The sequence below is a fragment of the Lolium rigidum genome, chromosome 2 (assembly GCF_022539505.1).
Source record: "Lolium rigidum isolate FL_2022 chromosome 2, APGP_CSIRO_Lrig_0.1, whole genome shotgun sequence".
Taxonomy (NCBI): Eukaryota; Viridiplantae; Streptophyta; class Magnoliopsida; order Poales; family Poaceae; genus Lolium; species Lolium rigidum.
Window position 1 is genome coordinate 162,377,831 of NC_061509.1, and position 23,088 is coordinate 162,400,918.

Sequence of the window (23,088 nt, forward strand, 5' to 3'; positions counted from 1 at the left end):
GCAGCAGCGCAGTCCATAGCGACGGCGAAGATCGGCGACGGCGGACAGCGCGGCGGCTAGGGTTTGATGGTGGCGGCGGAAGCGGAAGATCGAACCAAGTCTGATACCATGTAATACAACAGAATTAGGGGGAACCGGCTCAACCCTCTAGGGGTGGCCTATCACACACATATATATATATATATATATATATATATATATATATATATATATATATATATATGGGTGTGTTACAATGGTACAATACGTACACGTATACAGAATCTATACATAGTCTAACAGGCCCTTGTTTTCAAATTCTGTTATATTAGAAGCAACAACCATTGCATTGTGATTCTTCGTTTTCTTTTCCCCTCCCTAGGATCTGATCAGTCCTGACCTTGCTGTTATACACGAACATTGCGGCGGTACTTGGTTGCATGCTTTTCATGCCTGAACATGAACATACAGAGCCTCTAACTGCCAATGTTTCTTGCAATTGTAATGGTGGAGAGCTGCTATCTATTTTTTTCCAAATATTTACCGTCTAAGTAGAGGTGTTAAAACTTAGAATAGGCCGACGGGGTTGTCTATTTCAGCCTTTGAATAGCTTGGAGAAAACTGTATTGCACTCCAGTATATACAAGTCCTCAGCCGGTTGGACGTTTCTGGACTGTAAGGATCGTTGATTCAATCAAAATTCGTGCGTGGCTATTTGCAAGACAGTTCTCAATTATCAACATTAAGTTCCTCACATTTTACAGAAAAGACCTTCCACATAAGCTACTACACATTATTCAGCCCCTCCCATTCTTTGTCTCATTATGAGCATGGAGAAATGCATGAACATCAGTCTCGGAACATGAAAAAAGAAATGGCACAGTACCTGATCTGCAGAAAATTTCGTAAACCAGTATTACTCCCAAGCTAAAGCCAGCTTACCCAAAAGTCTGAAGTGATGTAGAGAAAAGTGGACAATGCACTCAGCCTATATTTATTTATTTATATTAAACGGTGAGAACATTTGGATATCAGATGCATCATGCGTTGTTGTACAGACCTCGGCAGATTGTTCTGGCAGGCGTTTGACAAGCAGCAAAAGTTACAGCGGCAGTATGAGCCTACATTTCATTGGCCTATTAATGCACCGACAGAAATCAATTGCTTGTAGATACTTGATGATCCTTAGGGCTTTGCAGTGGCCTCACTCTTCGCAATTGAAGTCTTCTCAGCAGCAGAAGTGAAAGACACCGGGAGATGAGGTTTGTCATTCACTACCAAGCTCAGTACCTCAGGTCGAGCGTAATGGCCCACCACGTCAAAATCAAACTTGGCTCTAACAATTTCTCCGAGATCTGCACAGAACATTTATTAGAATCTTCTGAGACGAACTGTGTGCCCAGCAACTCCAGAGATTGTATAAAAGCAACTGCATGGTCACTACACTAGAACCGGGTACAGAAACGAATGTCTTACCGAGGTCAGCTGTAATCAGTGCCTCTCCATCATAATTGGGGCCTGCCAATACTTCTCCAGTTGGTGAAATGATGACACTACCTCCAGGGCAGACAACAGTGTCTGGAGAAGGCTCCTCCCCTAAACTAGCAAATGCATACTCAGATGGCGGCGGGTAGTCCTTTCTGCGGCAGAATTGGTTTGCTGACAAGACAAAACATCCCCCCTCCAAGGCAATATGTGTCATGGAAGCTTGCCAAACTGGCCTCGAATCAGCCGTGGGAGCACAGTATATCTCAATACCTGCACACAACAGAAAATGTCTGAAAAACTCAAGTACTCCCTGTGTTCCATAATGTAGACAGTATGTGTTGGCGAACTATTTACGCCAAAACATACTACATTATGGAATAGAGGATGTATATAAGATGCCGGTGCAATTGTTCATAACCCATATGACTTGTAGTACATATTTCAAGGTTTTCAAATTATCATTTCATGAGGTCAAGACACTTCCTGATATGTTGGCTATAGACTTCTATTAGCGTACAACATGAGAGCATATGTTCCAAAAAAGAGTCTTACCTTTTCCATACAGAGCGGTCCTTAAAAGTGGCATCTTATTTTCCCAGCAAATAAGAGCTCCAATCTTTCCAAGTGGAGTATCATAAACAGGAATTGTTGATCCATCTCCAAATCCCCATATTATACGTTCTAATGCCGTTGGCATGAGCTTGCGGTGCTTGCCCAGGTATCGACCTAGAGGATCAAAGAAGAGCACTGAACAATACAATGTGTAACCTTCCCTCTCAATCACCCCCATCACCAAAAAAACCTTATATTTCCCAGCCATAGCAGCCAAGCGTGTCACCTCCGGACCTGCAGGCTTTTCTGTCAGTAGGAAGATACATATTGCTAGTTGAAAAGAAACCGAGTGTCAACAATAATGAAATAGCCAGAGAACTTGTTCACTACAACTAACAAAATAATTAACATAATGGAGCATGCAAAATATTTGTAAGATGTGGAGTTGCTGGGCGAAAATCAATAACAGAGACTAAAAACATGATCATAAAAGCTGGAGCTGCAGGAACAGGTATCAAACAATCAATGGTCTACGGTAGATAATTGTCCATACTTTTTGGAAAAACTATACTCCTTAATAATTATCACTTATATCAGGAAACACAACGAGCAAACGGATACTCAGTTTATTTTCATCATCAAACTAACCAAATGGATATCTACCTTTGACGACACCGTCCAAGAAATCCTTACTTCTCAAAACTCTTGGATGGTTTTATAGGAACCACATTTACGTAATGTTCAGAAAAACATGCAAAAAGATGTTTGATTTTCCATTTTATATCCAAAGAGCCAAAAGGTCACGAAAATAATTCACTTCTTCCCGTACCAAATAAACAAAAGGCATGACTCCGTAGTTAGGCGATTGTACATATACAGTACGGTCAGTACTAAGCTTGCGCCTTCAGTATAGTAGGCCGATGGTGTCATTAATTTAGTGCAAGGGGAATCCCCTTGAGTATTTTTTTAGGTCACCGGTGTCAATTGACACCAGACCTTGAGCATAGTTCCGCCCTTGATTTCGGTTCATGCTAAAAATGACTAAATTAGATTTCATCTGTTCTTCATATTGCATAGATATCCAGCCACATAAAAAACAGTACTGTAATAACAAGATCCAATTCGGGCAGAATAGTATTAGGAATATAAAACCTAAGTGCAAAAGTTAAACAAATTCAAGAAAAATAAAAAAAATTCTGTAATAAAGAGCAGACATACTCCACTACATTGTCACGTACCAGGTACCTCTATGGAAGCTGCATAATACTTCTGGAATTCACCCTTTCCCTTGTCTTTTGGGTTAGTGAGACTAATACTGATGCCAAAGCCAAAGGTGGATCCACGAGGATAACCACCAATAAAAGCTTCCGGGAACACAACCAACTGTGAACCATACCCAGCAGCCTCAGCTATTAATCTCTCTGCTTTATCTGCCATGGAAATAGCGGTATTAGCAAAAGGTTCACATACACATAAACCATGTTGGTAAATAACCATCTAGAAATGCATCCTCCAAAATGTTACTAAAGTACATGTATCCCAATAGCAGAGGTAGTGGAGATGGATGGGCACTTGGACGTGATAGTTTTTGTACCTTCATTATACATTTATACATGTTGGTATTTGGCTTGGTACAAGAATCTCAGATGGGTTTCATTAGTGGTTTGTTCCAACTGAATAAGTAAACGATGCATTACGTAAAAAAAAGTGGCATATATGTCACATGTCTACTAGATTTGTTTAACATCAAGGTAAAAGAGATAAATCATAATGAAGTCTTCAAAGAAGCTCTTAGTTTGAGTGATACCCTTGCTGCCTAAATGTTCTTTAGTGGTATGAATCAACCAGAGCGAATATACAACTCTAATTTCCCTATCCACAAAACCAAAGAAGCATCAACAAGCTTGCCATCGCTTTGCAGGGGGAGGCTAAGACAAGGCTTATGCATTAAAATCAAGGGATGGAGTCATTAATTACAGGCGCAAGCCTGCAGCTTCTCTATCACTGCATTGCTATCTTTTGTGCCACCATCTCATGATGATGTGGATGAGTATAAGAGAAAGCAATCTTCTCTACCGGTGTGCTTGCCCTAAGATGCAGTAAGAAGGTGTGGACTGAGGTGAGGGCCTAACCTGAGGTAGAAGGAGGCTGCAGGGAGGAACTCTCTCCTATTAGGGTTACAGAGATAGAAGCACCTTATATAGGTCAGGACTGTGCTGGGCCAAATGGGCCAGAACAGAGAACAAGAAGATAGCCCAACAGACACACCAATAGCTGTCCAACACTCCCCCTCAAGATGGGTGATAAATGTCAATCATCCCCATCTTGGCACAGGCTAGATTACACTCCTTTGAGCCCAGTCCCTTTGTTAAACGATCCGCCACCTGTTGTCCCGATCTCACATAAGCCAATGAGATAATCCCCGCATCAATCTTTTCTTTAATAAAGAATCTGTCTATCTCCACATGTTTAGTTCGCTCATGCTTCGGACGAGGTTATTTGCTATGTTTATGGCGGACATATTATCACACCACACTTTCAAGCTTCCTTGCCTTAAAATTTTCAGCTCTCTTAGAAGGTTTCGTACCCACAACATTTCACCCAGGCCCCGTGACATAGCTCGTACTCAGCCTTCGGCTGTTGATTTCGAGACAACAGATTGTTTCTTACTTCTCCATGACACCAAATTTCCTCCAACAAAAACACAATACCCGAGGTGGATCTTCGATCATCTAAGCAGCTAGCCCAATCCGCATCACAATATCCATCTACATTTAGGTGTCCATTACTTTTAAACAACACTCCTTTTCCCGGAGTGCCCTTCAAGTATCTCAAGATTCTTTGAGCTGCTTCCAAGTGTCCATCCCTCGGATCATGCATATAGCGACTCACTACGCTCACTGCAAATGATATATCCGGTCTCGTGTGGCATAAGTATATTAGTCTTCCAACAAGTCTTTGATATTTCTCCTTGTTTATGGGTTCCCTGTACTCTGCTGTGATTTTAGTGTTCTGGTCAATAGGTGTTGAAGCCACTCGGCACCCCAAGCATGCCCATATCATCTAAGAGATCCAATGTATACTTTCTTTGAGATAGTGATATCCCTTTTGACGATCTTGCAACTTCTATTCCAAGGAAGTATCTAAGTTTTCCCAAATCTTTCACCTCAAAGGCTCGACTCAAGCATCCTTTCGGCTTTGCGATTTCCACAACATCATCTCCCGCGATGATAATATCATCAACATACACAAGCAAGGATAGTGATTTTCCGCTCCGAATGTCCGTAAAATAAGGTATGGTCTCCATTGCATTGACCATAACCCATGCCACACACCACTTGTCCGAACCTCGTCAAACCAGGCCCGTGGAGATTGTTTGAGACCATATAGAGATTTCTTCGATCTACATACCTTCCCTTTAGTTTCGGGTGTGACAAACCCCGGTGGCATCTCCATATACACCTCCTCTTGAAGATCACCATGCGAAATGCATTTTTGACATCAAGTTGATGCAAGGGCCATCCGAAATTTGCCGCACAAGAGATCAAAATTACGACAGGTGCTCATTTTTGCCACCGGTGCAAATGTCTCATCATAGTCAATGCCATAAGTCCGACTATATCCTCTTGCCACAAGTCTTGCCTTATATCTCTCCACTTTTCCTTCGCATTTTGTTTTACGTAATAGATCCACTTACAGACCCTCATTGTATTCTTTCCTTTAGGGAGATCTGTCAACTCCCATGTTTTATTTTTCTTCAAGGCCTCTAACTCTTCCATCATAGCATTGCACCATCTCGGGTCCAACCTGGCTGCCTTCCAATCCTTAGGAACAGATACAGTTTGCAGTGAAGCAACAAAAGCCCGAAAGGTGGGTGATAATGCCTCGTAAGAAATATAATTTCCTATGTCATAGTCATCATAACTCAGTCGCTTTGGGGGCCCAACTTTCCTTATCCCTTTCCTGATTGCAATTGGCAAGTCTAGGCTATTATTGGACTCGGTCCGAGATTGATTCTCCTCTGCAGTAATCTACACTTGTGCTTCCTTGATTTTCCGGTCCAATGGGTTGCTCCCCCGTCCCTGGTCTTGTTGCTCCTCCGAGTGCATCTACTTGTTCCCTTTGTACTTGTCTTCTAGAGTACACAAGTGGATTCTGCAGACCATCTTTGTGGTGGTACAGGTCTAGGTGGTGTAGGTGTACCGGGAATTGCAGGAATCTCCGCAACAATAGGAATTTGTTGATGTTGTTGTTGGTCACCATCTTGTCTGCTCTTGATCACCACCTTGCCGTTGCCCCCCTCTTGAGCATCACCAAGATGGTCAAGCCCCCGGAACAAGCCACTAAGATCACTCTCACCGTCATAAAATGGTTCCGACTCGCGAAACGTAACATCCATGCTTACAAATGTCCTCCTATCGGTGGGACTCCAACACTTGTAACCCTTCATGTCCGGAGGAATAGCCAATAAAGATACATTTGATAGCCCGATGATCAAGCTTGCCAACAAGATGGCCCGTGATCCCTTACAAAACATGTACGACCAAAGAGTTTGGGTGGTACAACAAAGTCATTGTTATTGAGAAGGAGTTGGCAAGGAGACCGCATACCTAGAATCTTTGAAGGCATTCTGTTGATCAAATATGTAGCGCTCATAACCGCCTCACTCCATAAGAATTTTGGAACATTCATGGTAAACATAAGAGATCGAGCCACTTCAAGGATGTGCCTATTCTTCCGCTCGGCAACTCCATTCCGGGGAGGAGTGTCGGGACATGAAGTCCGGTGCGAGTATACCTTGCGAAGATAAGAAAGCAACAAAAGGTTTGTTGATATATTCGGCACCATTATCGGTTCCGATCACTTGCACTCGAACATTGAATTGGTTTTTCACATAGGCACAAAAACTCCGGAAACAAGTGAACACTTCATCTTTGTGACGCATAAGATAAATCCAAGTCATTTCGGAATAACAATCAATAAAAGTCACAAAGTACTTCATGCCACTTATCGACACAACGAGACACGTCCATACATCGAGTGCACTAACACAAATGGGGATACACTTCGATCCCTCTACTAACATAAGAGGTTCTCGTATGCTTAGCATATTCGCAGTGCATCACAACATAATTTGGTTTTGTCCACTCCATTCATTACATCGGAAAAACTCGAAACATTTTATCAAACGCCATGTGGCCCATTCGACAATGATGAACTAGTGCCATACTCTCCTTTCCTCCAACAATCGCAGCAAGCACCGAACTAGCATCATGCCCCATCTTGTCACGATCTATGTGCCAAAGACCTCTATGCCCGGTTGCAGTCCCAATCTTCTTGTCGCTCTCCCTTTCCCGAATTAAACACATATATCTATCAACTATTATACGGTAGTCCTGCTCGATCAATCGGGGCACTTAGAGATAGCAGATTTACTTGGAAAAGCAGGAACATGTAGAACCGATGACAATTTTATGTTGGGTGTACATTGAACCGACCCTCCCCTTTTATAGATTGTGTCTGTGCCATCTGCTGTTTGGATAGTGCCTCTATGTGTGGGAGGATACCGAGTATAAGAGTCAAACTCACTAATATTTCCGGTAACATGTTTGGATGCTCCGGAATCAAGAATCCAATCCGAATTAGCATTATGAGTGGCTATAGAAACTCTATCAATATTACCTTCATCTTTGTAGACATAGTGAGCAAAGTTCCCAAAGGTTGCTTCATTTTGTCCTTCTTCCTTTGATTTTCCCTGAGAGGTACTGGTAGTTGACTCTGAAGCTGCTGCCATATGTGCCTTGGGTGATATAGCGTGTTGCTGTCCTCCACCCTCGCCATATCGATATCCATATGGCTGTCCACTACCTCTGCCATAGTGTTGTCCACCACCTCTTCCATAGTGCTTGTCCATATGGCTGTCCACTACCTCTGCCATCACCTCTTCCTCTCGTAGCTTCCTCTCGCCATGTGTGTATCCTCCTCTCCCCCTACTGGATGTAGCAAAGGAGGTACACCGATGCTTCAAGTGTCCCTTCGCCCGCAAGTATAGCAGCTCTCTCATCTCTTGTCTCTCGGTAGTGTAGAAGGTCGGATGAGGGACAGAATCGCTTCCCTTTGTCATATTCGGACGCACTTCCTCTCCGGACATAGCCGCAATGGCTTCTTTGAGAGAAGGGGTAGTGGTTTGATGCGATAAAGCAGCTCTTCTCCCCTCAAAATCTTGATTAAGACCCTTCAAGAACTTCATGACTCGCCGACGTTCAATCCAGCTTGCAGCAAAGACTCACACATTCCCCATGGGCAAGTTCCGGAGGATCAACATGATCTAAATCTCCCCAAAGATGCCGCAACTCAGCCACATATGCCATCACGGCTTTGTTTCCTTGTTGCAAGTCATGCACTTTATCCTCAATCTCAGCAATCAACATAATGTTCCCCTTTCCGGAATAAAGATTTTATAGGGTGTCCCATACCTCCGAAGCTTTTGTGAGTGCCTCTACGATAGCAGCAATGTTAGGAACCAAAGAGTTAAGCAACCATGCCACAATCGGAGAATTTATGGCATTCCACTGTTTCCATTCCGGACCGGTCTTGTCCGTCGGTTCTGCAGCCTTCACCACTCACACGTTCATCCAGCCCTTTCGAGTTCAAAATCAGCGGCGCCCTCCTTGACCACCGGAGATAGTTGGCCACTCCTTCCAACTTGATTTCGTTCGCCGTGCACTCAAGTTTCGACCGATGTTGGTATGGGGAACGATTGCTCCCCTCCAGACAGATCCTCCTCCATCTCCTTTGGTAGTGATAAGTTCTGCCAGCCTTCTCCAGAGCCTTGGCCAAATCCCGTTGTCCCCCATGCTTGACACCAAACTAACCTCTCCGAACCACCAAAGGACTTACCCGCAGGATGCCTCTTCGTCTCCTTACTTGTCACCGCCTTCTCCTCCTTGCCGCCGCAGCGCACCTGCTCCCTTCCTCTTCCTCCTAGCCACCGCAGCAGCCTACTCCCTTCCTCTTCCTCTTCCTCCTAGTTGCCACAGCAGACTAGGCTTCCAGATCGGCAGTCCTTCCCATCGCTGCCCTCACTGCCCCTTGCTCTGATACCATGTGGACTGAGGTGAGGGCCTAACCTGAGGTAGAAGGAGGCTGCAGGGAGGAACTCTCTCCTATTAGGGTTACAGAGATAGAAGCACCTTATATAGGTCAGGACTGGGCTGGGCCAAATGGGCCAGAACAGAGAACAAGAAGATAGCCCAACAGACACACCAATAGTTGTCCAACAGAAGGCATGCCAATCATGGCAAAGCAACAACATATGACAAATTAGGTGCATGATTGTTCCTGGTAGACACAGAACACCAAAGTCGGAACTCCTGCGGATTCAGAAATAAATTGCACAAAAGACCATCTTAGACTAGTTACAATGCATAGTATCATATAAAAGTATCATGTGTATGATACTACTACATGTTACTATGTTCACAATGCATGGTATCATGTACTAGTATCATAATCTTCTTATATTAATTGATTTGTAGAATCTCAGTGCAGATCTATGTTTTTTTCAAAACGGGGGAAATATCACCCCAGCTTATGCATCCAAGGGATGCACACGGTTTTTTTATTAGATTATTCACAACACCTTACAAGAGCAATACAAAAGATCAAACTCGAAGCCACCTCGCTAAACCTACAGAGGTATGAAGGGGGTGACAATTCACCAACTCACATCATCCAAAAAACCAAATGCCTTCCCAGGCCGCCCAATAGCAGAAGGGAAGCACATCCAGTCAAGCAGACTCTCAGCGCACGTCAACGCACATGCCATAGAAGTTGCTACCGCCGTCTTCCTCGAGTCCATCTTCAAGAGAGATCATCGCATTGACCATGCCAAGCCTGCCATCGATGCCGCCACAACGCCAGACGACTCCACCATCCTGCGCGCGTCCATCACACTGCATCCGTCTCCGATACCACTGCACCATGCCACGGCGACTCAACGACGCCGACACAGCAAAGCACACCGCTCCACCTCAGCACCACCACCATCTGTTGTCTGCTCCAAAAACGATGTCCCCAACAGGTAGAACGGCGGTGCCCGCCGCCATCGTCCGATCCGGGAGACCCGGGTCTAGGGTTTCCCCTGGAGCAGCCCAGGCGAAAAACAGAGACTGCAGAGACAATGCCTTCAACAAGGTAACGACGAACTGCGCCGCCATGATCCGCCATGACCGAAGTCCGGGCCGGCTTTCACCGGCAGCTACGCCTCGCCATCGGGAGCTAGACGACGGATCGCGAGATCCGCCAAGGCTAGCCACACAACTAGCCGATCTCCTCCGGCGAAAGAGAAGACCACCACCGCGGTGCCACGTCAGCAGCACCGGACGCCCGCCACCCGTAGCCAGGTCGACGCCGTCACCGCCATCCAGGGCCGCCGCCCTTGCTACCGTGATCCCAGACTTGGACGAGGAGCAGCACCCCGTAGCCACCCAAGCCCGGCAAGGCCGAGGCGAGGAAGGGAGAGGAGGGCCGCGCCGCCAGGCCGGGGCCATCCCCCCAGCACGGAGGCCAGCCTCCATACTGCCGCACCAGGGGACCCGCGCGCAGATCCCCGCCTCCCCCATCACCGGCTGCGCCAGGCTTCGCCGGCGGCAGCCTCAGGGGACGGCGAGGAGAGGGAAGAGGGGTGGGGAAGGCGGGGGCGGGGGGTTAGGGTTTTCGCCCCTGATTCGCCAGGAGGGGACGACCCGGGGGGGTTCCCAAAGCTCGGTTTTAGGGTTGATATTAAATTTTCTAGTACTACATGCTATGATACGGTATCTACCTATGATACTACAATCCTCTCTCTCATCTTTAATTGCACTGCCACATCAACTTTTTTGCATGCATGAGATGCATATACTACCTATGATACTTCTATTGTGGGTAGTTTTAATGATTTCACTTCAGCTGATGACAACTATATAACTAAACCAACACGAGAGTAATTTATGCCAAGAAGAGATGACAACTACTACAACAGTTATGACACTGCAATCAACCCTGTTAGTGTAGCACCAGGGCCGGTCCATAGATTTCAAGGGCCCTAGGGCAACACGGCACCAAAGGCCCTTCTTTACAGTGTCGAGCTTTTTAGGCCAGGGGGCCATGGCCCCCTACTATGGAGAATTCCTTAAAGATATATATTTATGCTATTTTTTACATTTTATTCACATTTTAAGTACGATTGGTGTTCTTGGCACCCCTAACAATCTCTGTCATGTTCCGCCATTTGGTTACGCATAATTTTACAAAATATTATTAGTATTCCACAAGAGAAATATTCGGGTAATAAATAGCAAACTAAATAATATTTACATTTGAAAGATCCATGGTCTTTGAAATCTCAGTAAAGATATTGAAACTATTTATTTCTATTGTTCGAGAAAATTATATATCATTATTCTTATTTTTACCATAGCTACATATACATATATATCTCTAAAATTAATCGGAGAAAATTTATGAGAGTCGGTGTTGTGGTTCATATTTGGAAAGGCTAGAGAGAAATCATGTCACCAGGAAAAATTATTTAGAAGTATTGAATTATTTTTGTAAAAGGAGTCAGAGTAGAGGTATGATTGGATCTTTTGTATTTTCTAGAATTATTCTAAGCCGTATGGCCTAAAGAGTAATTGTTGATTCTTCTGGTATTAGGAATCAGAGTAGAGAAGCGGTATGCTACATCATAAAACATCTATATATTCTAGAATTATTTTAAATTATACAACCCAAAAAGTATATGTATAAGTGTATTAAATATGCAAACAAATCTTGGGCCAGGGCCCCTAGCTCCTGGAGGACCGGGGCGAGCGCCCCTCTGCCCCGTCCTATAGGCCGGCCCTAGCAACAAGAGTTACAATATATAAGGTTCGTATTCTAATCCCCAATCACCTAGAAACAGCATGCCACCAAAAACATTAGGTACACACTTTATTCAGTTCACGATGTAGGTTGTTAGAAGAGGAAGCAAATTCATATTTGTTAGAACAGCTCTGCAGAGACAATGAAGCTAACACCTCGCGCACAGGACCGGTCCAAAGCAACTAAGCAAGCACGTGCTGACAAGCTTGCCAGAGGCAACCGAGGAGCAGCAGGGCTGGAACACGGATTAGCTAATTCGTTCCATTTACTACTAACGCAGGGGAAACGCCGGCGCGAGTGCTTACCGAGAGTGGCGGGGGTGTCGTAGAAGACGGTGGAGGCCTGCACGACGGTGGCTCGTACCATGGTGGCGCCCTGGTCGGCGCCGCCGTTCATCTCCACCTCGGCAATCACCGGCGCGCTGCCCGAGCCCGATGGAACCAGAGCCATCAGTACGGCCGGGGAACTCGCTAGTCGCGGTACACGGGTAGGGGTAGAGGCTAGCCGCCGGCGAGCTGGAGCTCGATACGGTGGAAGGGGAGCTGCAGGCGGCGCGGAAGGTGGGGTGGTTGGGGGAGTGGGTCAGTGCACTACTGAACAAGAGAGAGCCAATCCGAACTGGTGTGGTGTGGGTGTGGTGATTGGTCTGATCGAGGACTCGGGGTCGGGGAACGACAAAGCACGGATGCTTCTAGGCCAGACATGCCTTCTGCCTTCGTTTCACACCACCACCTGGGCTCCCTAATAGTGTAGCCAGGTGTTGGCATTATAAGCGCCAATTATAAGTTAATTATAGCTAACTCATGCGATAATTAGGCTTAAGCGATCGATAACTTTATGTGTAAAAGACCCACCACACATACTCACAAAGTGTCTAGGATCACGTCTCTTCTATCTCCACTTCTCTCTCATCCACCTAAGCAAAACAATACTATTTTAATCCTTATAGCCTGCTGAGAGCAAGTACAATAGAGTCCAGTCAGCTGACTATAAGACATTAAATAATATATTTTATATGAGTTGGAGAAAAGTGAAGAGGAGAGAGAAGGGAGGTGGGCTACTATGCAATAGCCAGCTCTTGCACGTGCTCCTAGGCACTTTGTGAGAGTGAAAGGTGGGCCGTATGTTAGTAAAATGCTTCATTCTTATAGCCAACTATTATACATGTTAGCTATATGATGACTACAAATGATATGGCATCTTGTTATAGCCAGCAGTTGGCTATACTATTGGAATTGCTCTGAGTCAGACTTATTGTACTTGCTCTAACGAAATCTTCAACCTTGTAATAACAACAACAAAAATACTACTGCAACAATATTTTTGTAAAATTATTATCTTTTGAAGATGTTACAATCAACTACGCGGGCTAGTTATGGGACGATCTAGACCTAACTTAATTCTTTGACGTCACCTAATTTCATGTGTGCAATTTCTAGTGATCGTAGTGCAGGATGCGGAAGCGAGGGTGCCCGCCAGTACTATTGTGCCGTGTCGAAGACGAAATTGACGCGGTCGTTGCCAGACGGGCTCGAGGCAGAGGGGTGCAGTCACATGGCGCATCCGCGCCGACGCATTTCAACCCTAAATTTAGGTCGTGTTTGCGTCCCTGCGGAATGTCGGATATTTTGCGCCAGCCGATTGGGCTGGAGTACAAACCCATTTATAAGCCACGCAGATGCAAACGGTCGCTTGCATCGGGCAGATGCAGATACCATAAGGAGTAGATGTTGGCAGCTTTTATTTATTGAACTAGCGACGCAAAAACTCACGGGTCGTTGCCTCTATTCGCCGGCCCCGTGCGCGATCCGGTCCCGCTCATCATTGACTATCCAGAGAAGCAAGAAGTAGCAAAACTAATCACTCATCCAACGATTGAGGTGAAAAGTGGGGGTGAAATTGGTACGGCCTGGCCAAAATCAACGAACCAGATTGATGTGCCCCTTTGAAGCCCTCCAATGAGCGAGTAGTCTAGGAACATTTATAGATAGAAATTCGAAAGAACTTTGTCCAAAGCTCTCGAAAACTGATTTTGGAGTGGTGTAGCCCGTCGTTAGAGATGCTCTCAGCTAAGTAGATGTTGGAGGCTTTTAGAGTACTTATTAAATTCGAAAGAACTTTATCCAAAGCTCTCGAAATCTAACTTTTGATCCGAGTCCTAGATCTGGGACTGGGAGTCGGTTCTTTTGTTGCTTGCCGAGGGTGGTGTTTACTGTAAGAACTTAATCTTGTTAGTTGGTAACCCCATTAAAAGTAGGACGATAAGCAATTGATCGAAATGTACACCTACAACTGGCGGCTAAGAGAAAGGCCTGGCGACGAAGGGAAAGGGAAAGTTATGTGTTCAATGAATGCAGATGCTAATGCTCGAAAAGGCGATGGTGCGCTTCAATGTAAAATTCTTACTACAGCAACTAGGAGTGGCGGCTAATGGAAAGGGTTTTCAAGAGGCCTCGTGCGCTTTACCCACATAAACCTGATGGAGTTAACAATTTTAGCCACAACGAACGACAGTAGGAGTAGCATCCGAGCTATCTTCTTGATTGCTTAATCTTATCATATGAATGTGTGCTCTGCAAGAACTTCTTGACCTAGCTGGTGACTTCGATGGACTGAGACTGACAGCAAACTAAAAGGCATGACTGACAACAGAAGGAACGAACGGTAAGACCTGTAAATTAGGGTCGTAATTGTTTGTGCTGACAAACATCGCCTCCAAGTCTTTACAAGAAATACAAAGGCACAATTATTGTTGTAGTGTCAAGACAGAGGCCGAATGATAATTTTATTATACACAGCAATGTAAGATTTGGGTCTTAAAGCATCTTCGCACTTTGCGCCTAAAGTCTTATCCGGTGAAAGACACGGCGTGTTTTGGTTCGGTCTTCACATTCAAGCTCAGCACCTCAGGTCGTGCATAGTGTCCCACAACATCGAAATCAAACTTCGCTCTGACAATTTCTCCAAGGTCTGCAAAGCATATCACAAAGTTTCTACTAAGAATCATATGATTGTGATGTTTCGGTCACACTACAAATTTATTGAGGTGACAGCTGCTATGATTGTGATGTTTCGGTCAAACTACAGATTTGCTGGGGTGACAGCTGCAGTATTGATAATTGTAGATAACCAAAAGCATATAAAACATCAATATACACATGTTCTACTACGTAAAAATACCCAGATGACATGTATATTTAGCAGACTTGATGCCCTCAGGTTCTTCTTACCTAGGTCAGCTGTGAGGAGGGCCTCGCCTTCATAGTTGGGACCTGCCAACACTGTACCAGATGGCGAAATGATGGAACTCCCTCCAACACAAACAGCAGTATCTGGGGATGGCTCTTCATCCAGGCCACCAAAGGTATATTCAGGCGGGGGAGGATAATCTTTTCGGCGACAGAACTGGTTTGCTGTCAGAACAAAGCATCCCCCTTCAAGGGCAATGTGTGTCATGGAAGCCTGCCAACTTGGCAGTGTGTCCGCAGTGGGAGCACAGTATATTTCAACACCTGGATAAACATAGAAAAGCAAATAAGAGAAAATACTCAGGTACATGCCATGGTTCATTTGCAGCATTTATCTCTTGTTTTAGATACATCCTGCCATTCTTCTGTCCATCAATGCCTTGTGCGGATCCAGTAACTCCTAAGTAATCTTTACAAAGAGAAAGTATTGAGGTTGGGCAACATATCATGTTGCAAGAACTTGGAATACCTTTGGCATACATCGCTGTCCTGAGAAGTGGCATTCTGTTCTCCCAGCAGATGACAGCACCAATTTTACCAAGTGGAGTATCATACACAGGTATGGTAGATCCATCTCCGAATCCCCAGAATACTCGTTCCAGTGCGGTAGGCATCAGCTTGCGGTGCTTTCCTAGGTATTTTCCCAGAGAATCAAAGGAGAGCACTGTGTTGTACAATGTGTAGCCTGCCCTTTCAACAACCCCCATCACCAAGAAGACCTTGTATTTTCCAGCCAATGCAGCTAAGCGGCTAACCTCTGGGCCTGCATTTGTCGAATGTCTGTAAAATGATACTGGCGAAACATTTTGTGACGGGCAAAGATAAATCCACTGGGAACTAGAACATAAGTATCAAAATGAATCTATTAACAGAAATGGCAAAGATGGAAATATGCTCAATGCAAATTCTGACTACTAATATATGGTACCAATGCTGACAGTTGACCAAATGGCCCAAATTTACTGGATGTGCTTTGCTGATTTATTCATGTTCATCAGTGCCAGTTAACAAGAGGTGCATGCTCGCAAAAAAAATTTACTATGCGAACAATGAATTACACCATCAACCAGAAGAATAATACAGAAATTTAACAAATACAGGTAGCGAGGACAAAGCCTAAAATGTTTAGTCAGTTATGGAGCTGTACTTATAGAAATGATACAAAACACAGGAACAAAAGCCAAATATACACTTCAGTTCAGTAACATGCCACCTGTAATTTATCACCTGGTGGTCCGGACAGCAAGTTTGAGGTTTCTCTGGATTGGTTTTTTTTTTTTTGGATGATGCAGGAAAAGAGGGATGTGTTGTATTACACTTTTTTGTGGGGTATGGTTCATTTCTAGCACTGAATGTTCTAATATATTGTCAATGTAACTGTAATACATCAAATATAGTGGTGTACTTTGAAATTATGGATAGAAACTGTAGTTCCAAAACAGGATAGAAAGTTCAGTTCTGAGTCCATCTTTAGTTTCTCCAAAGCACAATGCGCAAAACTGATAAGTATAAAGCAAAAAGGCAAAAACATGAAGCATAATGACTATCGTGAAAAATAATGTACAGTGAGCATATATTGATAGTATCTTGGAATACCAGGCACATCTATGGCAGCTGCATGGTACTTTCGAAAGTCTTCTTTTCCCTTGGCAGATCGACTGCCAATAGTCAGGCCAAAGGTAGAACCATGAGGGTAGCCACCAACAAAGACTTCTGGAAAAAGAACCAACTGTGAACCATATCCAGCTGCCTCCGCTATCAATTTCTCTGCTTTATCTGCCAATAAATGCAGTTAGGAAATTAGCAGCAATATAATAATCTCCAATCCTGAAAGGGTTTCATCATTCATAAGTGGATTACGCATACAAGATATCCTACCAACATGCATTTTCCGTTTCAAACCTGGAACTATTCAGGCTTAATATTTATTTATTTATTTTGTTCTTCACTAGATTTGGTGGAACATCGTTTATTGCAGTTAAGTCACTGATGACATCATGAATGGAATGACTTCAGTAACGGGAAGTATCATACAAAACAAGGAAACAATGTATAGTCGGATTTTATCCACGCAAAAGGATTCTCCTACTAGGAGACTGTAACTGTAAGTTAGTCTTCGCTACCTTAAATATTGCCATCACAGCTATATTGCCAAGCAAATAAGTTTGATGCTGAGAAGTATCCAATGCTCCTACCCCATAACCACAAAGCGTAGAGCAATAACCGCTTCAACACATACATAATTGAGAAAAAACCATGTATGCCATTAACATTTGTCTCCTTGATATCCAAAATAAAAGTTTATATCACACCAGCTGACGCAGTATTCCATCAGCAAGGGGCGACTAATTAAGATACCTATGATCTTTTTGCCTAATATGCATCTGTCGCGCATCAAACACCTTGTTTTCCGAGCAAGAAAAACTGTCTATACAGCATACTAACTCGCTACTAACAAAACTACACTGACTACTCCCTCCATCCATAAATAGATGTCTTAGATTAGTGTCTATATACATCCAAAATTTGATAAACCTAAGACATCTATTTATGGACAGAGGTATTACTATTCAAGATAGTCTGCCAATTCCTTTTTGATTTAGCATCGACACTGAGAAAACACGGCACTCCATTTCTACATCTGCTGAGACCATAGTCAAGAAAGGAGAATAACATCACAACTCGACTTTGATCAACGCACCGATTTTAGTTTTATACTATTTGAGGCACCAGTCTAATCGATAACAGGAGGGCGAGCTCGCGCTAAGTAGAAAAGCAAGCAGGCGCCGGTGTGTGCAGCACCAGTTCCAAACACACACGAGCGAGGCAAACGATCGAACACCATACGAGCTACTAGCAACAACAGAAAACAAACAGCTAGACCAGAGCCGGAGCACGCACCAAGCGTTGCAGGGGTGTCGTAGAAGACGGTGGAGGCCTGCACAACAGTCGCCCGCACGGTGGTGGCACCCAGGTCGGCGCCGGCGTTCATCTCCACCTCCGCAACCACCGGCCCGCCGCTGGGTGCCAGAGCCATCGGAAGGGCGGGGATCTCGTGGGGATGCGCGCGCGGCTACTTGTCGTGCTTCCTGCGCAGGTAGTCGCGGACGAACTGATCGCGGGCGAGCGTGCGCGCGCGCTGTGGCTCGATGTTGACGTAGGAGAGGTGGACGCCGTAGCTGAGGAGGCCGGCGCCGAAGGCGAAGAGCGAGATGGTGGATAGCAGCTGCCGAGGAGTGGACGGGGAGCACCAGCCCATCCGTGGGGAGTTTGGTGGGCGATTTTTAAAGGTAATGCCAAAGCCGCCGGAGGAGAACGGCAGAGGGACTGGAGGATGACGACGACAGACCAATCTTCAACCTCTTTTTTTTTTATACCTTTATAGCTTCTTTTTTTTTTTGACAATATACCTAAAGGAAACCAAAAGATCCTTAAGGCTAATCATAGTAGTAGTATCTTATCTAGTATCATGCATATTGGTCCCACAAAAATGCTGATGTGGCAGCTAATTAAAGAGGAGACATGAGTTTAGAGTATCATAGGTGGATACTGTATCATATCGCATATCACGAGAAAAATTAATACCAAACAAATCTTGTACTGTACTCCCTACGTCCCGGTTCACAGGGCTTACATGAATTTGCATCGTGACCAAGACAGCAGTTACTAGATGATAAAATTGTTCTCAACGCTTGCCTCCCTCCAATCAGCTGTCTCTATTTAATAGGGAATGGTAACCGACTCCTCATGCAAAACTGGAAACAGACCCACCGCGCGCAGATTTTGCATGCAATCCGCGCGATCGTCTCCTCCCTCTCCCTCCAAACCTTCCAAAACGGCGCGAAATTTACGAGCGAAATCACGCGCGAAACTTGCCTCCTAATTATTCGTTTGATTTCTAAATCAACCGCGCTAATTTTCCCACTAATTCCTCCTTTAAGTACTCCCTCGTTCGAGTAAATCAACCGGACGCGTCAACCGGACGCGTCAACTAAAAACCCAAGGACGTAGTCACGGCACGAGTAGATCATCGGCACAACACTGTGACCGCATACGTTGCAAGATGGGAGAAGTTTCGGCAAGGCAAGCCCGCACCCACGACAAGCGAATGAGGAGTTGTCGCAAGCGACATTGCAATAATCGCATACACGTGGCCTTACGCACCCCGCGCAAACTGATTGTTAGGCGGCCTTCATCTTCGCCTTCTCGAACTTCTTCTTCTCTTCTTCATATTCGAGCTTCTTTGCTTCCAACATCATCCTCTCATTCTCTCATTGTCACTCTCTTTCTCAACTTCTTCCTTGTGTTCCATCACTTTGTTCTCCACCACCTTCTTCCAGTCCAGGTCCTCGCTGCCAGTCATGCTTCTCGTCTTCTCTTTTCTCTCCGGTGGCAACAATGGTGGGTTTTATAGAAGAAGCAAAGAGCTGGGAAAAGGCCAATCCCGTCCACACTTGGTGCATGCAGCCAAAGGCCAAACAGAAAGGGAGAAAGAGAAAGTGGGGAGTAATTAGAGGGGGTTACTACTTGTATTTAAATGCATGCAAATCTTAGTGGGAAGGTATTATGGGACAAATGTTTTTTGAGAGTAGGTTGTGAACCGGGACGGAGGGAGTACTACTCCATAATAGTATCATACACAAGTATCATATGCATAATACTACGATATGATATTTAGCACTATGGCCAGCCTAAGACCTCATTTGGAAGCGGTGGATTTCTGTATCTGGTAGAGTATTAGAGCATCTCCAGTCGCGTCCCCCAAACCGCGCCGGATTGAGCGTTTGGGGGACGTGTTTCGTTCGTGCCGCGTTTGGGGGACGTCGCTCCCCAGTCGCGTCCCCCAAACAAAATTTCGCAAATTTTAAACTTAACTAGATTCGATTAGATTCGTCCAAATTTACATAGATTCGAACGAAATTTGACTAACTTTAAAACTAAACCTAATCTAGAACCGCTTGCGGCGGTCGGAGGCGTCGTAGTACTGCTGGAAGTTGTACATATCGTCGGTGACGACCTCCTGCTTGCCGCGCTCGTCGACGGGCTCGTCCACGGGCTCGTCCTTCACCAAGCCGCTTGGTCCTGCCTCGCCGTCGTCGGTGAGGTCCACCGCCGGCTTGCCGGAGTCGAGGATGGACATGGCGATCGCCGCGTCCGTGTCGCCCTCCGGCGTCCTTGTCGTCCATGGACGCCATGAACGCCGCCCGCAGCCCCGGGCAGTCCTCGGGGTTGTCGCCGCCGGCGATGAGCCGCTGCCGCCGCTCGTACTCCGCCGGCAGCCGCCGCCGCGATGCTTCCTCCGGCTCCTCCTTCACCTCCGGCCGGGATGAGGAGGGCGCCGCCGCGCCTCCCTTGCTGCCGCCCGCCGCCGCCGCCGCCACGCCTTGTGTTGACGGGCGTCGCCGGCTCCTCCTTGACCTCCCGTTTGGGGACGGTGTAGGGCGCCGACCGGTACGACGAGGACGGCGTCGATCGCGCCGGTCCCGAGGAAGACGAGTGCGAGGAGGACGAGTACGTCGTCCTCCTCGGCTGCCATTGAGGAGACGGCGGCGGCGACGACGGCATCTCCAGCCCGCGGAGCGCCGTTGCGGATGCCGCGGATGACGTTCTCGAGGGCGCGCCCGGAACGCCCGCGAACGGGCGCGGCCGTCCTTGTTCCAGCTGTTGGGGCCGCCGACGAGCCCGTCGGTGCCGTGCATCTCGACGTCGTACTTGGCCTTGAAGTACGTCGTCCACCGGCGTCGTTGTTCTCGACCGCCCACGTCGGATCCCTCCGCTCCTCCGCGGTGAGTTGAGCCCGCCGGGCCATGACGGCGTCCCACCATTGGTCCGTGCGCGGCCGGCGGCGGCGGAACGCCAATGCCGTTCACGGCCATCCTCCAGCCCGCCGCCGCTTGGCGGCCCGCATGTCCGGCGGGACCGGATACCGGGCGCGGTACGGCGCCCACGCCTCCGCCACGGTGAGGCTGCCGCGTCCGAAGCCGTTCGCCGCGGTGATCTTGCGGGAGGACGACATTTTTTGAGCAGCGAGGAGAGGATCCGGGAGTGGAGGCGGCGGCGACGAGAAGGATGAGCGGCGCTAACCGCAGGCGCCTTAAAACAGCGGCGGCAGCGGGTGGTTGCACGCAATAACTCCGGCGCGGACGGCCACGCGGCCATGCACGACGAGACGCGTCCCTCGCGTCGCCCGGGAAAACAGGGACGCCATTAACGTCGCTTGACCAAAGGTAGGCGACGGGGTTTTAGCCTTCCGTGCCGCCGACGGGTCGGCCCCGCGTCGGTTGGCCTCGCTCGTTGTGTCCGGCGTCCCCGGAGCGTCCCCCGTGGGACGGGGACGGGCTCGGGCGCCGGACACCGTATCGGGCCGCGCCGGACAAAAATGGGCTTTGGGGACGCGGCTGAAACGCTTTTTGTCCGGCGCGCCCCAAATCGGCGGTGACGGCTCGTGACGCGACTGGAGATGCTCTTAATCAACGTGTTTTGGGTGGACACCCTATACCCGTCGCCAATCCGTAAAACGCGAGTGAATAAAACGTGATGGCCACCTCGCGTCTCAAAAACTGTTCAACCCGACGAGTTTCCACTAGTTTAATTGGGCTTACACTGCTAGACACCGGCCTGCCAAATAGGAATAAAGTGTATTTTCGAGTAATTAGCTGGGCTGGTGTAATACATGTGTATCTACTAAAATACCGGGCTGCCAAACAAGGCCTAAGAGCAGGTCTAACAGGCCCCTTATTTCTCTGCCCCGTATAACGCGAGTTTCTCGCCCCGTATCCTAAAAGTGCGTCTTGCTGAACCATTTCGTCTAGCAGACCCCGTATTCCGCCCTGTATTTTAAAAATTAAAACCTCGGGAAAATTAAACCATAGTTCATCTTCATTGATCATACACTGGATCATACATATACATAGCGATCTACTGTGATCCTAGCTACTCGAGGATGATGAATGGCACGAAAGGCCCCCTGGCGGCAGCCTCCTCCTCCGCCCTGGCGGCAGCCTCCTTCGCCTGGAATTCCGCCACGGCGGCGATGGCCGCCGCCTCCTCTTCTGCCTCCGCCCGAGCTTTCGGCGGCATCCGCCTCGGATTCGGCCACCGCACGCCGGATGGCCGCCTCCTCCTCCGCCGCCTCCTCTTCCTCCGCGCCGCCTCCGCTTCCTCCGCCGCCGGTGCTGCCGATGGTCGCCCTCCATGCCGCCTTCGCCGCGCGGTCGCGCTGCCACTCGGCGAGCCACTTCTCGAAGGCTTCGCCGCTCATCGGCTTGAGCGGCGGATCTTGCCGGTACCACCGCCCACCCGCGGCGTACTCCCGGAGCGGATCCGACACGTAGAGCGCGCCGGCGTACCGGCACGCCGCACGGCGGCTCCCCGCGGCGGAGCGCTTGCACTTGAGCCTCCAGGCTTCCTCCACGGTGTCCGGCGAGCGGGATCGCTTCGATCCGCTCGCCGGCGAGGCGCTACTACGGCGGCGGGAGTCCATGCAGGTGGCGGCGGGTGGAATGCGGCGCGGGGAGGGAGGAATTGCTCGCCGGAGCAGGGTGGAGGCGGCGGCGGCGCACGGCGGAGCTAGGGTTGCGAGTGAGGGTTAACCCCTCACTCGCACTCGCGCCCGGTATAAGTAGGGGCGGAGGGGCCGATTTCCCCGGGCCCCGTATTCCGCCGAAACGGGGCGGCCCGAATACGGGGCCTGCTAGACGGCCCAAACCGCGCCTGCCCCGTATCTCGCCGGAATTTTACGGGGTGGGCGGGTTATAAGGGGCCTGTTAGACATGCTCTAATAAGTCCGGCACCATTCCACTCGTTTAACTCCTTAAACGGCTCCAAATGAATTGTGTTGTACATTTATTAGAAGGTTTGGATCCTTATGATTTATATTTTCAACGGAAGTCCTTTGATTGAACTTCTACAAATATTA

The 23,088-nt window shown here is 47.4% G+C and overlaps 2 protein-coding genes across 2 annotated transcripts; both read right to left on the reverse strand.

Annotated features, from left to right (window-relative positions):
- Nucleotides 1–950: 950 nt before the first annotated feature.
- LOC124692523 (bifunctional nitrilase/nitrile hydratase NIT4) lies at nt 951–12,546 on the reverse strand. Its single transcript, XM_047225921.1, has 5 exons — nt 12,228–12,546; nt 3,258–3,449; nt 2,020–2,313; nt 1,456–1,737; nt 951–1,334 (listed from the first exon to the last, which is right to left on the reverse strand). The coding sequence occupies exons 1-5, from the start codon at nt 12,370–12,372 to the stop codon at nt 1,165–1,167; spliced, it is 1,083 nt and encodes a 360-aa protein (XP_047081877.1). The 5' UTR covers nt 12,373–12,546; the 3' UTR covers nt 951–1,164.
- Nucleotides 12,547–14,577: 2,031 nt separating this feature from the next.
- Nucleotides 14,578–18,241, reverse strand: LOC124692524 (bifunctional nitrilase/nitrile hydratase NIT4-like). Its single transcript, XM_047225922.1, has 5 exons — nt 18,072–18,241; nt 16,767–16,946; nt 15,640–15,933; nt 15,153–15,434; nt 14,578–14,892 (listed from the first exon to the last, which is right to left on the reverse strand). The coding sequence occupies exons 1-5, from the start codon at nt 18,205–18,207 to the stop codon at nt 14,771–14,773; spliced, it is 1,014 nt and encodes a 337-aa protein (XP_047081878.1). The 5' UTR covers nt 18,208–18,241; the 3' UTR covers nt 14,578–14,770.
- Nucleotides 18,242–23,088: the final 4,847 nt, after the last annotated feature.